This window comes from Neolamprologus multifasciatus, chromosome 2 (genome assembly GCF_963576455.1).
Source record: "Neolamprologus multifasciatus chromosome 2, fNeoMul1.2, whole genome shotgun sequence".
In the NCBI taxonomy this organism is placed as follows: Eukaryota; Metazoa; Chordata; class Actinopteri; order Cichliformes; family Cichlidae; genus Neolamprologus; species Neolamprologus multifasciatus.
Window position 1 is genome coordinate 9,065,222 of NC_140440.1, and position 18,153 is coordinate 9,083,374.

Genomic DNA, 18,153 nt, shown 5'->3' on the forward strand with positions numbered 1-18,153 from the left:
ACTTGAAAGCAAAAACTTGATTAGTTTTGACCTCATAAGGCAATAAAAACTGACCTCACAGTCAATGCCTTCATTCACAGGAGAAATTTGTGCTCTGGGTTACTAGTAAGATTTGGGAGATGTGTGTTTATTCTGTTATTGTGATTCCATGTTTGACCTCCATTGTTTTGACCTCCAATGCTATGCCCTCCTGTCACTGTGCTGCAAGGACACATCAGCGGTAACTATGTCCTGGGATATGTTGTTCTTATATGGCTTACAAACCCATTAACCTTTCCTTGAATCTTCATGCAGGTGAGAATCCTCCATTCAATGTCCAGTGCCAGATAACCTCTAAATTTAAACAATTTGCTTATAAAATCTTGACTTCCTTTCTAAAATTTGTGAGATATGGTTTGGACATGTGCTTATAAATATATATATATATATATATATATATATATATATATATATATATATATATATATATATATATATATATATATGTATTTTTTAATATTATTACATGGTGTGCAAGAGCAGATTAATCAAAGAGCAGATGTAGTTGGTGAAAACTTTGGTAGATTTATTTTTAGAATGCGTTAACACAAAGATGTTCATTAACATGCAAGACAAATCCAACTGAAGAAAATGCAGATCTGAATGAGTTAAAATCTGTGCAAAGTATTCTTGGGAGAAGCACATTCAAACCAGGCCGGAACTGTTATGAAACTTTCATTTATTTGTAAATTGATAGCAAACTTTTTTTTAAATATTCGTCCTTATTAGCCCAAGCTCTGGAAAGTGTTTCCCTACAACTTTGATCTTTCCAGACCCTCATCAGGCCAACAGTCATCAGGCCAACAGTCATCAGGCCAACAGTCCATTCTCTCAACTCCAGCCAGGGGGGTCTGCAGGACATCGTGTAGCCATGCTGGAGTCGCTGAAAGCTGGCTTGGTAGGAGCAGATTATTGCCTAATTGTGCTTTTCAGAGTTGCTGTGAACTAGGGGTTGCAACAGGGCTGCATGGGGCCACAGCAGTGGACGCAGCACCGAAGGAATCCAACCTAGCAGGGTCTCATTGATTTGCTGAAGCAAAGGTCACCACAGTTATGCATCTGTAGGCTGAATAATGGCCACCAGAGTGGCAGCACTGGGGTCAGATCACTCAGTTTGAGTCTCCAGTCACTTTCTTGTGGTCAACTTTTTTGGCTTTTGATCATTTATAGTGTGCGTGTATGTGTGTGTGAAAAGCAGCCTGCAGATCTCATTTCCAGTTTGGTTCATCCGCTTCCCTTTTTTCCATTATGCATGCTGAGACTGGATGATCCATCTCTCGCTCTGTTTTTCCCTCTCTCTCTTTCCCTGTATCTCCCCTCCAGCACTCCACCAGCCAACCCCTGCTATTTTCACCCCACACACATCCGTCGCTGCACTTATCCAGCCTCAGACGGCTGCTGGCTCGATAGCTAAACAGATTATCCAACAACAGAGCACCTCTCCTTCTCCCTCTCTTCCTCTCCCTCTCTCCATGCACTCTTCTAGCCGTGGGTCCTTAGAGGCGGAGGGGCCCTATTGAGCGGGGCCCAGGCTCTCCACTAGCCAGGCTCTTTATTGAGGCATCTATGGGGCTTTATGCTGCTAGCGCTCGGCCTTGCCCTCGCCATCATCAATCATCCTCGGCTCCAGGGCTGCTATCACTGCCCAGACAGACGGCCAATCACAGCCTTCCAGGAAGCTCTATAGGAGATGGAGAGAGAAGCAGAGGAGATGGCAAAAAATAAATAAAAAATAGAGAATCAGTGTGTTTCTGTTGCTGCCAGTCTGATTTGATTGACATCTTCTGTACCTTCTGGGTGAATGACAACAGTGGACTGTGTGATATTTGATTAGATCATGAACTAAGAGTGCGAGTCACGAAAGCACATATAACCATGTTAAAATAATAATTATAGAAGGCGCATTTGTCAGCAATATCAAAGCCTTTTATGACAGATCTATATTAATCTTGTAAGAGTTCAGTATAAAAAATATTGCAAACCTATGAATCCCAAAGGAGAAAAAGGCTATTCTGACAGATTAAAAAAAAATCACTAATGAGTGCTGCAGCCGCACTGGAGGGTTCTATAGTAATAATGTGGGTTTATTTAAAGAAAAGTCAGGCAATTTCTATGTTAAAGCCGACTTTCCTCTTTTTCATCAAGCCTCAACAGTATGTTGAATTTCTACTCAAGGCTTAACTTTTTTAATAACGATTTTTTTTTTCCCCCCCTGTTCTTTCTTTTTTTGCCCCATCTCTTTCTCTCCGCAGCCCTGAGCTCTCATCCTGCTCCAGGAGGAATAGGCGGAATCTGATTACAGACCTATTTTACAGCAGACGCCGGGGCGCAATAAAGGGAGAGAGAGCACGGAAACGGGACTCGGCCCATCAATTAGATCTCTATTAGCAGCCAATGCAGACCTCACCTCAGGAAACGCCGGGGCTCTGAAATTAAACAATTCTTCAAGCTCGACAAGCCAGTCAGTTCTGTTGTATCTTTTAGAGGGAATGAGGGAGGGGAAGAGTCCTTACAAGAATGCACTACTAGCCTAAAATCATTAAAAGAAAATACGCTATATGAAAACAGAAATATAACCGTGGTGATAAAAGCAAAAAGAAAAATACAAATCTAAACCGAAAGTCGCTACTTATAAAGTAGAAACTATAAATTCTAATTTGAATAATAAATAATCTAAGAGGGCCATTGATGGGATTTTATATGAGCAGTAAACACGAAGGTAAAAACCACCCCAACAATGTCCGAGTAACATTACACGGCCTGTTATAGCCGAAAACATTGAAGTGAACAAAATCTTAAGTATATATTGCAATATAAAAAATTACAGTCAGGTTTCCTTGTTACCTCTTCCTACAACCTCCTTCCGGTGTCATTAATCTCCAACTGCTGACCTGTTGACCTGAGGCGGGACAATATGTCAATACTGGATAATTAGCCGCGGCATTAAGGCCATTTAGATAGAACACCTTCATGGGCTTCTGAATGGCCATTAAATCAAAACGGCTTTTTGGGGAAATTAAAAGTTTTAGTCCACTCTAAAGATGCTGCAAGTCTGCACATAATTGAGTTTTAGTCAATGGGATGTGACATTTCCATGTTAATAGAGGTTTATTGGATGGGAGGGCGGGCAGGGATAGTGGACCTGCTCCCTATAGTTCCAGGCCAAAGCCTTCTTTAAGTTTATGAGCACGCGTTTCATTTGTTACACTTAGTAACCTGGTAAAATAAAGAGCAATATTATCGGTATGATATGGCACCCGTTGGTGAACTTAATGTCTGTCTGTCACTCACTGTTTCGGTTTGAGTAGTCGAAAAATAACCTTCATCGCACTAGTGTAAAAAGAGTTTTAACATTTTTCTTAAGCGTGAGTAATACTTATCGTTCTGGCAATAGTGGCCATTAAGCTACTTAAGTTTTACATAAGTGTGGATCAGTTAAGATCTAGCCTGCCAGAGTTTGGGAAAATGCAGTCGCTTTTATAGCCTAATGATTTGTGGTGATTAATTTCTGGCATGATCTGACGCAAGACCATGAGTCCTCGCCTCACAATCTTCGCCTGTTTCTCAGTACTATGGCACGTATTTCTCTATTTGCTCAATCAAAGGATGGCCATTTATCATCGAGAAGGACAGCTTCGTATTTTCTACCTTGCCCGCTCGGTTCCAGGACCAAATTCAGCATTTTTATGGAAAACTGCAGTCATTTTGATTGATGAAATCCAAAGATGTCCAAAACAATCATGGAGATCCCCAACTGTGGCGCACCGGCGGGGTGCTCCAGTGTTGTCATTGTTCCGCAGAAAGAAAGGAGCGCGTCCGGAGAACACCAGGGGAAAAATCACGATTTTCAGTTCAAAAGGCCCAGAAAAGCAGCATTTCTTTACAGGCAGTGGGAAAGTGCAGGAAAACCTTTTTCCACTTGCAGACGAAAACAATACTTGCTTGGCTTTTTCCTCCTGATGCATTCAGCTATAAAGACATGGTCTAATAGAAACAGGCCAGAATAATGAATTGATTATTTTACTGTGAGGGGTGATGTTATTTGTGTCTGAGCCAGCTGAATGGCTGGTGCAACACATCCCCCTGAAGTCATCCGATTTGCGCATACAGGCTCATTGTGTGTCATGTAGCTGCGAAAAGTAAAATAACTTTTCCTTAAAACCGATTTCACATAGCCTTTATTTACCCGCGCTTGTCTTGTTTGCTGTGATTCATAATGTCACAAGAAATGTCACCTGTCTGGCCTAATTGCCACCTTCTGTTATTAATACCAGGAGTGTGACTCCCTTTTGCACCCGTGGATATAAGCCTATATTGCGTACTTAATACAGCGTCACCCAAAGGGAGATTCAATAAATCTCCCTTTAACGGCGTTTCCCCTCAAAACTCCTTCAGGCGAGTGGAGGCCGTGTCAAGATTGCGATTGTGCGCCAGTGCTTAGGACCAGCTGCTCCCAGGACAGACAAGCCCTTGTCAATTAGGCGGTGACAAGCAGGTCCTCCAACTGCCTGCAGGCGCTCCACTAGCCAGCAGTGTACAGTCCCTGCAATTAGTATCAATTTCTGTCGAGACCTCCTTGGAGCGCGCAGACACAGGCTGGGTAAATGGCCAAACATTGTCCAAATAACACCAAGAGCCACAAATGACAACGTGTAATGGGCCCAGTGTTAACCGCACGGCGCGCTGCAGAGAAAGAAAAACGTTTGAATTTAGGAAGAGCGGGACATAAACCCAGGATAGCTTTCACATAAACGCACAAACCTTTCGCTTATGACCGCCTTATTGCCTATAATTACCGTTACTATTTGCGCTGCTGCAGTTTACCCCAGGCACTGTTTATATTGGTGGAAGAATGACAACATTATTAAATATTTAATCGGAATAATCTTGTTAACTAATCACTTCTCTGGCAGGCGATACATTCATTAATCAGTCTAATGAATAAACACAAAAATATGACGTAGTTGAACATTTTGCATTGCTGCGAAAGCACTTTCTGGTTTAAATGTTGCTGTTATTAGCAATTAATAGATACTTACCGCTGTTCGACTGGAGATCGCTTTTATTTATTTATTTACTGCACTAAGAAAAAAGCTGCAGATTTCTAACTACTGACTTTCAAATTATCAAACACAATGCTATTAGACTTGGGGTCTTTCCTCCCTTAATTACGATAGCAAAAGTTACAGCGTGGGTCTACCAGGTTGCTAACCTCTGTATTTGATACCTTATTTAAACATATTAATACTTCACTGATAAATTGTATGGTTCTTGTCTATAGTTATTAGCATTAATACGTTTTACGAGTCAGTAATTAATACAGATTATCTACAGACTGTTCTCACCAGTCAGGTAGTTTTCATCACCTGCCAACTGCCAGCATCTCATTATTAGTGGAATATAACTAATTTATAAAGCATTAGCAGATGCTTTCTTTACCTTTGAACCAATGTACAACTTGGCTCTTTGCTTAAGCCAAACCGTCAGTTTTGATCCTACGAGTAAATAAATGTCAGAACAGCACTGTCACAACACTGACATCCCATAGAAGGATTGCTCACCAAGCCCCCTTTGTAAATGGTGTCACCGCAAGCAGCTGGTGGTGACATTCCCGGGCCTTGGACGCTGCCCTTTGCCCTCTGTGGGGGTTGGACTCCGGACAGGGCGGTCCAGCCATCTACACAGCTTCGTGATAGCTCGGGTCAGCAGGGCCAAGTTTCCAGCGGGAGAAGTTGGGGGAAAGTAGGCGAACAAAAACCCCGAAGCTCACCAGGCCAGTGGGATCATTAGTATGAACGTTTGTTTAACTAATTAGCAAGCTGGGCAGCCAGAGGGAGGCTTGTATAGACGACATGGACGTCATATATGGCAAAGGTACGGGCATCCGTCACTCTGATTCAACAGAGGATGAATGCAGTTTGGATGATGTGGATGGAGCACACAAATCCAGCCAAGACTGCGTGGATAGTGAGCATCAAGGATCAGATAATAATCCGTCACATCGGCCAAATTATGATGCTCGGACAGTCAGTCATCACTCTGTTTTATAGCAAATTAAAGAGTGTGCAACATTTAAGGGACTGACTCCATCCATTTGCGAACAATGCGTGTTTTTTTTCGACGGAAGATTTTACTGCAGAGTTCAAAGTACAGGATGAGGACAGGGCAGCGCACTGAAGTTCAAGAACAGTGCAAACAGCACATGCCAACAAAAGGAGCCACTGAGCATTCAGCTATGGCAGAGCAGAAGAAGTTGTTGGGGAGGAGGCTGCGGGTCCCGCGTTAAATATGGGAAAGTTTGGGGAACGAGGTCGGCAGGTCAAGAAAAGTCAACAAGAGAGCAGTCTTGATGACAGAAGGAATTTAATATCAAAAATACATAAATCTTCAAGTGAGGGCAGGCGCATAATGGGCACAATGGAGGCGAGTGTTAGAGTCAACACAGATTTGTTGGCGATTAAATGAATCAGGCCAAGTTGTTAACATTTAACACAAAACGTTGGCACTAGAATAGAGGTTGAGCGGGATGGAAGGGGGTTTCCTGGCTGGAGCAGAACTGTCAGGGCGTGCAGAAAGACAGCCAATGTGCAGCGACAGATCTGGCGCAAGAGTGCACATTTTGTGCGTTTGATATTATGCAGCAGCTTCCTTATTTTAAATTTGAACAAATAATTCCAATTTAAGTTATATGACCGTTCTTAGACGGTTTGCTGATCATTTGTGCCGAGTTGTTGGTGCGCAATTACACACTAAGTTTTAAGAATTGGGTGACTTATCGCGCGTTAAGATAAACTCACCTCAGTTTGTTGAATCATATGTCACTGCAAGGATATCGGTCATCTCGAACAATAGGTATTAATCTCCCCATGGTGTAGGAAATAAGCCTACATTTGTCTCCACTTCCCTTCTGACTGCTGTGCTACACTGGACGCAGCGCTGAGAACTCTGTCTGACCTTCGCCCTCGCCCCTGCAAAGCCCTGCAAGTTCCCCGGCAGTCGCAAACAACTCTGAATTCCATAATTCTTCAAGAAAAGGCACTATTAGGGAAAAATCCTTCCTTTTTGACAATTTAATAGTGCAAACTAATCATCTGGTTGACACGAGCCATTCATCTCCGTACAGGCAGACAAAGACAAGGCCTTTTCCATAGGTTTGTCTGGATCCTGGAGTCAGACCAGCCTCTATTTTGAGATCAAGTGCACAATAAAAGCATTGTGACTGCTTAATGGCTATGTTTGCAAAGCCACCCAAAACCCAGTGTATTAAATGCATTTTTTGTAAAGAATGAAAAATAGGCAAACGTGGACAAAAGGCCGCAGAACTGACAATAAACCTGTTTCCACGAGAAACCGAATGGTATAAAACTTTGTTTGGGTGCTTAAAGCAATCAAAACACGAAATAAAAGAAAAGATTGGGGATAAAAACTGGGCGCCACAAAATTGCTTAAACGCCTCAAGTTATGAATTCGTTTCTGAATCAATTTAGCGGTGCAGGCATTTTCCAAACATCCTCTTGCGGGAGTAACAAGACAGGGAAATTGATCCGGTGAGACCTCACCTCTCGGTGCGCCTCAATAAAAGAGACATCAGCCTCTCTTGACGACTGTATAATTTTTAATATATATGCAATAAATGTTCAATTTGTTTCCAGAAATGACGGGAAATAATAACGTCAAATTTTAAAGCCATCCATTACAACCAAACAATGCTCATGCATAGGTGCTCTAGCGCAGAGTGCTTTGATTAATTCGCATTTTGATTGTGTTTGATAAAGCAATAACGTTACGGCGCTCGACGCTGGACCATTTTACACTCCTGGAAAACAAATACGATGGTGGCTGAGTTTTGATTAAAAAATATATGTATTTCAGGATCATTTCTAAAGCCAACAGATCCTCTTTTAAAGGCTTTACTGCTTGTTGTCCGGGTGGAATCTGATAAACTTCAAGAGACCCTAGGAGTGAATTTCCATGGAAATTAAGTAAATCCAATATGAAGAAACAATCTGATTGGTGTCACAGTCCTCGATTTCTGTGGTCATTAAGTGAGCAGTCACAACACCTCTCAACAGAATCTGGTTATAAATTCTGTTTTAGGGGTTGTTATTAGCAGGAAATTCATCAAGATCTTAAATAAACTAAACTTCAAAATAGTAAATAGTAAACAGGCTGATTTGTTAGAAAATACATAAAAAAAATAGCCATGTGCTGTTTAAATTGTCTTCCACTCCAGACTCATACAGTCCAATAACATCGCAAATATATGATTTAGCCTGTTACATAAATAACATTTTTTAAAAATGGTGCCATAGACACATAGCTACTTTCAATACCAGTATATTTAACACCTAATAAGTATCTACAGAAATGATGAAATGGCAACTCATGCTATATTATAAAAAGTCTCTTGGGGGAAAAAAAGGGCAGAGACAATTCAGTTTTTGTGGCATAATAAATGTCCCTTTAGAAATTTGATTCAGCCAGGTTACAGTCCAAGCATGGATATGTTCAGATGCAGGAAGTCCAGGTAGAAGGGGGCTGAGGTCCCAGATCACTGCAGACCTTGACACAAAGTGCATTAAGTTGGCTGATCTCTCTCAAACCATTTGATTAATTCACTCCCATTCAAAACCAAGCGAGCAAGGAGTGGAGGGACGTGACCAATGACATAATAGGTTCTGTCAAACAGCCTTGCAGAACGCCCAGACCATTTGTGGTGACAATCCTGATGCCATCAGTTCCATTATAGAACCCCCCATTCAAGCCACAAACAAACATGGCTTTACTTCCAAAAAAAGGGGGGAAAGTCAGCTTTCTGGTAGATCCCTTTTTGCTTTTTATCTCAATAGATTTTGGCTCAGTGCTAAGCGTGGACACCAGATACTCTGACTGATCAGTAAATAATATACACTGATCAAAAAGAAAGACCATAACCAGACCTATGTGCATCTATGTAAATTGCTCTAATTTCATATAATGTAAGCTATAATATCAATACATGTACGCTAGACTTTAAAAATAAATAAGGTCTCATATAATACATTTAAAATGGCTACACAATACAGTATGATTGTGCACATCTCCCCTGTTACAGGAAGATAAATCTATTTAACGTTTAACCTTCCAAACAAGTTCATTTTCATTTGCCTGAAGTGTTCTGTGATCATTATGTCAATCAAAGCCAACATGTCAGGGAAGGTTTTATTTCTGAGCACTTGCATAAAAAAGGCTGGCATGAAAAAAGATTTCAGAGATTTTGCAAAATGTGATAAAACAGTTTTTAGTGTGTAAACACATACAGCAGCAGACAGTAACATCACAAACTGAGGGCCGTTACAAATGTAATGAAGAAAACACACTACATGTAAACAACAGACAAAAATGTGGTACAACTGGAGCCACTTGTCTGTTAAATAGTAGATCACATCTCCAAAAGTGTTTAGCTCAAATAAATATTCCAGGTCTAAATCTCCAACAAGATGGTCCAATATCAGGAGTCAACATGCTGTTTTTGTCATTTTGCCTTATATAAGAGCAGCCTGTTAAAGCAATCATGTGTAAGATGACCACTTGCAGGATATCTTTTGAAAATTGTGCTTGTTCTAATAAAATTAAGGGATAATTTGTATAACCTAAAATATTTCATCAAAAAAAATTTAGTGTGCTGTTTTATATCTTTTGTGGAAAAAAAAATTAAGATTGTAAGAGAACCCTAATCCAAATAAAATCTGCCAAGAGAACAAAGTATATTTTAACCAGCTGACAGAAGTGAAAACAGGCACAGCAAACTGAAATAAATAACTTAAATAACTGACAAGTTACTGCAGGTAAACGGGTATGTAAATATTTGTCTTTCCTTTAGCCTTGGGGGAGATCTGGTACGCGTGTCTGACTTTATTCCGGCTTTCTTTGGGAGTTTTAAAGCAGTTCAAATGATTTTCCAACGCGTGATTGGATAAAAATTAAGCAAAAACATATTATTCATTTGTATAAATTGTACAATTTCACTTTTTAAACCTGAAGATATAAAGATATCATTCGGCCTCATCAGTTCGTCTAGAGGTTTCACACCCACCATTAATCACTGCAGTCATCGTGAAATAAGCTTGAAACGCATTCTTTGAGAAAAAAGGCCAGAGTCTGTTGATAACTCGTTTTATTGTTCTTTTAACCAGTCTGAGGGAAATTCACCGTGTCCTTCTTTTCCTCCCTATCAAACCAACTCTCTCTTAACATCTTCTTCCTCGCTTGTCCCGATTTTCATCCCCTTCCACGCCCTGTTTGTTTTGTCCGAATAGATTCAGAGACTAAGATGGAGCCATTACAAGCGCATTCCTTTAAGCATACAAGACTGTTTATTTCTTTAAGAAGCTTTTCGCTTTGGCCTGTCACTCACACTCCTTTCTTTTTTTCCCTCCTTTTTTCTCTCGAAAACTGTTGAAGAAGCTTTGAAGGAAAAGATTAAAAGCGGAATAAAGTGAGTGCGTAATGCGTAAAAGGGTGTTTCTTTAGATCAAAGACAATAGATATTGTTCTGCTGAAGTCAATTTCTGTAAGTATAATACTTGCATCGTTTTCCCTGTTACTGATAGTCGTACGTGTCCTCGGATGATAAATAACCATAAAACCTATAAAAATCGAAATATAAGTACAGTTTAAAAAAGAAAAAGAAAAAAATTGAAAAAACAGATTGAAGGGCCCCACATTATGAAGGCAAGACAATTTCAAAGCTTATCATTATTTTGGCTGGCTTCCGGATTGTTTATTTTAGATTTTATTTTACTTTATTTTATTTAAACGCAGACTTACGCTGTTTGTGTTCTATTATATTTTTTTCTTACTTTTTAGGGGAAAAAAATCGTGTCATATTTTAAGCTCGGGGCTCCTAACCCACAGAACTCGACCCACAGAAGAGGAAAAAATCGAGTAAATTATTCGAAAGTGCGAGTTTGTTGGTGCTGGTGTTTGATCCCAAGGGGTTTCTAATCATTAAAATGTTTAAAGGCAGTCTGGCTTTCTAAAAAACAAAATCGTGATAAATATAAAACAGTAATGATATTGTCCTATAATATATTTGTCCCGTTTGCTTTCAAACGATAACGTTGAGATTTCAATAACCTTCACCTTTAGAAAGCTTCCTCAGCTGGTTCTCATCCACCCAGCAGCAATGCGGGACTTATACTGGTATCATTAACGTCCCCGTAGTCCCACATTTCTGCAAAAACATCGACATTATAATTTTTGTGACATATTTCTCTCTGCGAAACTTATCAAATACCCGCTCCATTCTTCCCTGGGAGCTCGGCCAAATTAAAAGTTGGCCACATAATGTTCTCTCATTTAAATTCTCACCTTGAGCTCTCTAGTGACTGGTAATGGTCCGAGAGGAGCTGACACCTAAAAAAAATCATCAAGGTCTAGTCTCAGTGTACGCTATCGTTCGGAGAGTTCTGTCATGCCCAAAGAAGAAGAAAAAAGATAAAATAGTAATAACGTTTTGAAGCAGGCAGGCAGAATTATCAATTAAACATAGAAAATGCATGCAAGGCAGGGCGTTGCAGCCTTACTTACTCTGTGCTGTGCTGAGTCTCCGCAGTTTAATTACAAGCCCTAATTTCCAATCGCAGATAGTGTCAAAAATCTGCGACTATTTCTCAGAGATTCCCTTTAACAAGTGGAAACTTAGTGTCCTCCTGCACCATTTTATACATGATGAGCCGTCAGTAATGGGATTATTAAACAAAAACGTTTCAGGCGCTGGCGTTAACCTTTTTTAATGCCTAATTAGGTTTTGCAAAGAAATAATTAGATTCTACAGTGCTTACACTGCCTATATTTTCAAATGGCATCTGCAGCAAACACATCATCCTGCGACACTCGTGCCAATAATCTGCGGACATATGCGCCACAGCGGCAGTCAGATGCAAGATTTTAAAACATGATGGGACCAAATAAGGTGCACTTAAAGCTAAAATAATTTTCAGCACATGCTATAGGCCAACCTGCAGCAGAAGGATGCTCTGGTCGACTGCGCCCCCTTGTGGTATTAGATTTAAGGTTCACCATTACTGAAGGAGATTGGTTAAAGGGAAAAAATAAATTCCATATTGTTATTGTCTAATAAAAAGCCCAGTAAACCTAAAATTCTTAATCCAAGCCGTACAGTTTCTGAGCAGTGCTAAGGCTAAAATAAATAAATACCACTGAAAAGAGCTCTGTGAGGATCATAATATGGGCGTTGACTTTGACGCAGGCGCAGTTTTTCCTTTAAACGGGCATAAGAGGTGCTTTTTAACAACACCAATATCGTTACTAATTTTAGATAACGTTAGACTTCCACCTCCTAATTGTTTTGTTATGACATATGACATTTATAATAGCATATCTTTGGTCCAGACTGTGCCACATATTGCCAGACAGCAAAATGGACAATAAAGATGTATCCTCTATATGGGGTATACATAAACAAAAATAAGTTATTATCTCTTTCTATTCATAGAAATAGAAATAGAAAATTATTAAATTAAATTAATTTTTTTTTTATTATTGTTAAAAGATACACACTGCGTTTGAAGTACTTCTAATCTTTCGCTTCGTGGTTTACCCTTCTCTTCATGTTATGTTCCTAGCTTTCCATGTTCATGTCACCTCTGAATATTTCGATTTTGTGTATATCACTTACGTAAAACTGCTTCTAATGTTTTCGTTTTTGGTTATCATATTCTGTGCGAAACCTATGTAGTTTTTGATTCATTACAGCTGTTTATATTATATATCCTTTTTTATTATTCACTGTTCTTTAATTTCGAGTTTGAGCTTTCAGTATTGTTTATATTGGGGGAGTTTACGGAATGGATTTTGTCGTTTCACTTCAGTTAGAATGCTTTGGATGTATAATTTTAGTTTAGTCTTCATTAGTTCAGTTGTAGTATTAGTCGTTTAATTACTTACAGCCTAATATGGAAGGTATCTGTCAGGAGCACAATTTTCAATAAACATATAAAACAAAGCTTCATTATGTACATTAAGTCAGTTTTTGATATATCGCGAGAAATAGCGTACTTCCCGTCTTACGCTACATGGTCAGCTGATCGTTTACTAGAGTAGTTCCCAGAGTGCCAAGCTTCTGCCTGTCACGTTAACCGGTTAGCACGCGACGTAAATCAACGCTGTAGCGCTGGTAAGCAGAATGCTTTATTATTGCCATATATAGGGTCAGGTGTAGCTATTAATTAAGTCTTCTTTAAACTGCCGGGCGACCTAACGTTGACAAAGTAATCAGGGAAGCATTCACGTACGACCTAGGTAGCAACTATTAGCTGAGGCGATAGCTGACGTGCTAGTAACGATGGTAACAGAATATTCTAGATACACCTGCTGCTAAACAGCGTTAGCCTTAATAAAATACACACAGGGCTGCCTTATGATAAATTTGCAGTCATCAGTCTCGGATTTAACAGCAGTATCTGGATATTTTAACCATTTGGCCTTATAGTGTCTGTTATTAACAAGTCATTACCAGCATAAATTAGCACATCCGCCAGCTAGCTACCGGCATATTTTTCCTTTAGAGGGAATGATCGTTGTTAGATTCCATCTGTCCCATTCATATGTAGTTTGTGCTTACAAAGGTTAACCATTTAATCGTCCCGATGTTACCTTAGCGAATAGATCATCTAAGTGTCCATCTCCAGCGTCAGTTAATAGATGAATCCGGAACCTTTGTAAAAGTTAAAATTTACCAGTATATGGTGAAAGATTCATAAGGCCAAAGGTGACTCCTTTAAATGACCTCTTTTGTTTGTTCATCAGACTAAAATCTAAATGAAGCCAGTTTAAACATAACAAAGGATGGAAAAAAGTAACCGATTGAAACACAAAAGTTGAGGTTTCAGCTTGAAAAACTCAGAATCAATAATAATTAATGTTACTAATTATTTTACATTTACAATCAGTCATTTTTATGAGGTTTCTGTAGAATAATTGACAGATGTCTGGTGGAAGATTTATGTTTTACAGCAGCTCTTGGTGATACAGTTTGTCAATGGTTTTATATTGACATATATTTTGTTCAGGAAGCTGATGAAACTCAGGCCAGAGAGTGAAAATCACCATTGAGGAAGGCATGATATTTATTTCATTACTTTTAATCATGTCACACTGTTGTGATCGTGTGATCACATGTAATTGCTAGACAATATTATCGATTGTCCATTTATTCACAGGTGACCTGAAATTTCAATGAGCATGTAAAAACAGTTAGGGTTACTTCTAAACTTGAATTTTTTTCCCCCAACAGAGAAACCAGCACCCCCAAAGATGGCTGATGCAAACCAACAAAACCCTCCGCCGCAGCTAGGCCCTGTGGTAGGTTGGCTGCTTTAACTATGTAGTTCAAATATTCCAGTATTATTGTGCCCAAAGGTGTACTCTGATTGTACACATCCTGGACAGAAAAAAAAAGAAAGAAAATGGTGCTTCATTTTCTGTTAATTGTTTCATCAAGAACTTTTATCAGATATTTTGAAGAAATTGGGAACAGTTTTGCTAAGATTTAAGATATCTTGAGCCCCTTTATTTTCTACATATAATTGGAATGATTTCATCCCAAATCTGTAATTTTGACACCCAAACGTGTGTGTTTATCTTAGGGGGCAAGTAGAGTAGGGATGTGTGGCATGTATTTCAGTGCTGTTTGCAAGAGTTGGTTGACATACGCTACCAATCATTCACTTGAGCAACATCAGTTGAATGAGGATGAGCAGGATGAGTTGCAGCTGCCCCCTGACTTTTGAAGGCAAGGCGGTAAAATTAACTTGTAGATTGCATTAAGATGCTTTTTAGTTTGGCTGAATTTTGTATGCTAGCCACTGAGAGAACCTGACTGTAAGTTTAAAGTCAGTAAATCTGCTACCAGTATATATGAGAAAAATAGAGACAAGAACAAGGGATTGGTTGGGTTTAATGTTGAGCATCTTTGTGTCTCTGCAGCAATTTCTAATGAGCAACAAGCTGGAAACTGCAATGTGGCTGTCACGACTCTTCACTGTCTATTGCTCTGTAATGTTCATTCTACCAGTTTTGGGGTGAGTTCACTGTGCAAAATCATCTAATTATAAATGTCAATTAGCTTTAAAAGTAATTGTAATCCAGCCAAAATCAGCATTTGAGTCTTTGTCACTGCTTGTATATTTCAGACCCTATGCAGCAGCTAACTTCTATCAGAGAGCGTTGTTAGCGAATGCCCTCACCAGTGCGCTTCGCTTACACCAGAGGCTTCCACGCTTTCAGCTGAGCAGAGCTTTCTTGGCCCAGGCTCTGCAGGAGGACAGCTGCCATTACCTGCTCTACTCACTCATCCTGGTCAACTCCTACCCCATTACAAGTATCCTTTCATTGTGAGCAAGTCTGCAAGATTAAATGGAGATGATAGCATTGCTACATACATTGTGTGTTTTTTAGTTTTAAACAATAATGAAACACTTCCACTGCTATAGTTGGACAGACATTTACTTGTTGCTGCAGTTTTTTTCCAAAGACAGTCTGATAGGAGTCCTTAAAGGGTTCGTTTAGAGGCATTCAATAGGATTCAGACCTGCAGTATTACAAATCAATTAGTCTTAGCAGTAAAAGATTTAGTTTTTCCATAGTTGCAATCATGCTCCCTTATTATTGTATTATTTAGGAGGAAGTTGTTCTTTTTTGTTATTTAACCTTAACCTTCTTGTCCAGTGAGCATCTTTCCAGTTTTTCTTTTTTCCTTGCTTCACGCAACTACCTACACAAAGAAAGTTCTTGATGTAAGTATGAGTCACCACAGTGACTTATTGAAAATTATTGTGAAATCAGTTTAAACATTATTTAGCCACAAGCTGGGATATTAGTACCAGCCAGACCACCATGTCTGAGGCAGCAGAGTAGGTTTGTGGTTGGGTTCACACAGTGGCAACAGAGCAGCGCTTTATATGGCTGTTCTGCTCGTGTGTGTGTGTGTGTGTGTTTGAGAGAGATTAGGCAAATGAGAAACACACCGTAAAGAACTTTATACTTAACTGTTACAGTTAAATTGAACTAAGAACGTATAATGTACCATTAAGCGACTTAAAGTCTGGAGGCTAATAATTTTTAATGTGTTTTCCTTTACCTTTTACTTCTTGCACCCACTGCTCATTTCAAAATGTTGATTTGCCAAAGCTTTCATTTCACTTTGTGACTGTTTTCTATTTCTTTAAGACCATGGGCCCAAACAGCATGATGTTTATCCGGGGTCTCCTGGACAAACTGACAACTAATCAGCAGAATATCCTGAAGTTTATTGCCTGTAATGAGATCTTCTTGATGCCAGCAACTATTTTTATGCTGTTCAGGTATGCTTACAACTGTCAACGATTTCTTTTTCTGAAGACCAATTGTAGCATCCCTAATCTAGTGATATGTGAATATTGATTAGTTGCAGTGACTGTTTTGTGGTTATTGTTGTGTTAATCTCATAAATATCTATCAGTTTTCTCTTAACAAATGCAAGCCCTTCTTTGGAATCTTAATACAGAGTGTCCAGTTTTCACATGCTCATGTCAATAATATTTTGTCAACAGCGGCCAGGGGAGCCTATTGCTGCCTTTCATTTATTACCGATTCCTCACTCTGCGCTACACATCCAGAAGAAATCCATATTGCCGGTAAGACTTTGAATTATCCGTTATTGTCACATAGCAACCTGGTGACTCAGTGTTTTGCGCTGTTGCCTCACAGCAAGAGGCTCTGGGGTTCAACCCAGGACATGGCCCTTCAGTTTGCATGCCCTGCTATTCAGAAGGTACAAAGATTAGATTAAATTTGCTTTCAATACAATCTGAGTGAAGTACTTTTCTTTCTATCTCAGCACCTTGTTCACCGAGCTGCGAATTCTTTTGGAGCATTTCATCATGAAGCCTGCCTGCCCTGCCTTCTTCAGGAGGATGTGCCTCAGCAGTATCGCCTTTATCAGCCGCCTCGCCCCCACGGGGGTTTGATTACACTAAATTTGTTTTCCTCATGTTTTGTTTTTCAGTAAGATGTACGATGTGACTTAACTTCGATGGGGAAAGACTTTGCCATCAATGGAAGGAACCGTTTTTTTTTGAATGTCAACTTTACAGTCTGTGCTCCAATTTTTGTGTATCTGAGTGCAGCTGAAGACCAGCAGGTAATGCACTGAAGGCTCATACTGATATTTGCTTTTCCATCCTTTTAATGTGACCTCATTGAAGCGGTGGACATCCTGTTCTGTTACCTTCGATGGGCTGAGCACATTAGCTTGACATCAGCTGGGTTCCCTGTTTATCAGCTGTTATCATTCTTTCCTTTCATGTCTTATTTATTCATTAAAATCACTTATTATATAATGAAATATTAACATTCTCAGATGAATAAATTAATGAACATGTGTTTATAAACAATGGATTATGATCATTTCTTTAAATAATCATGTACTTTTTCAGTTTCAAACTATGTCTGATTTGTAAAGCATCCAATGCTCTTATGTGTCTAAAAGCCTAAATATTAAGTGTATTCTATCAATGCCATTGACTCACATTTCAGCAACATGCAAAATCTTATGTAGCTATGATGTCAAAATGGATGTTAAACTGAGAAAATAATCTGCTGTATTTTATGGGATATTTTAAGGTACCAGATGTTCTGCTGTATGATTCACAAATGGAATAAGTTGCAGAAAGCATGCCATGCTTATGAATGCACCCTGACCTCATTTCTCAGTTTAAAAGCTGTTTTGATTTTGAGTCATTCATTTTTTATTAGGCTATAGGTTTCTTGCTTAATGCATGCCCTGGTATGTTTTTCTTTCCCTGCCATGTTAATTGTGTTTACTTGCCTACAGACAAACCACATTTTTATAATGAGAATAAAGTTATCTCCTAAACAAACATAGTGTTGAATGCTAATTGGGTTTGGTACCAATAATTTCTTGCATTATAATAGTTGACTTCAATATGAACAAATCCTAATAAGGATTTATTTATGCCTGTTTTTAATTGTTATTCAAAGCATAGGTCTAATATAAAAGTATTTATCACAGATCATTTCAGTGTAATTGTATATTGTTTCTCACTAGAG

General features: G+C 39.2%; 1 protein-coding gene across 2 annotated transcripts; it reads left to right on the forward strand.

The window, feature by feature from the left end:
* Positions 1–13,102: 13,102 nt before the first annotated feature.
* On the forward strand, positions 13,103–17,965 carry tmem33 (transmembrane protein 33). 2 transcript variants are annotated; one of them, XM_085182554.1, is made up of 9 exons: positions 13,137–13,219; positions 14,115–14,162; positions 14,339–14,406; positions 15,031–15,125; positions 15,237–15,424; positions 15,772–15,839; positions 16,273–16,406; positions 16,635–16,718; positions 16,922–17,965. In XM_085182554.1, exons 3-9 carry the CDS (start codon positions 14,359–14,361, stop codon positions 17,049–17,051), a joined length of 747 nt encoding a protein of 248 aa, XP_085038680.1. In that variant the 5' UTR covers positions 13,137–13,219; positions 14,115–14,162; positions 14,339–14,358; the 3' UTR covers positions 17,052–17,965. The 2 variants fall into 2 exon arrangements, with proteins under 2 accessions (XP_085038672.1, XP_085038680.1); XM_085182546.1 differs by lacking the exon at positions 14,115–14,162 and having other exon boundaries at positions 13,103–13,219.
* The last annotated feature ends 188 nt before the right edge of the window (positions 17,966–18,153 follow it).

Excerpts from the sequence above, each read along its gene's own strand:
- tmem33 (XM_085182546.1), top strand. The coding sequence starts at position 14,359 with ATGGCTGATGCAAACCAACAAAACCCTCCGCCGCAGCTAGGCCCTGTG. Across the intron at positions 15,126-15,236 it reads TTCATTCTACCAGTTTTGGG|ACCCTATGCAGCAGCTAACT; the intron begins GTGAGTTCACTG and ends TGTATATTTCAG. Across the intron at positions 16,407-16,634 it reads ACTATTTTTATGCTGTTCAG|CGGCCAGGGGAGCCTATTGC; the intron begins GTATGCTTACAA and ends TTTTGTCAACAG.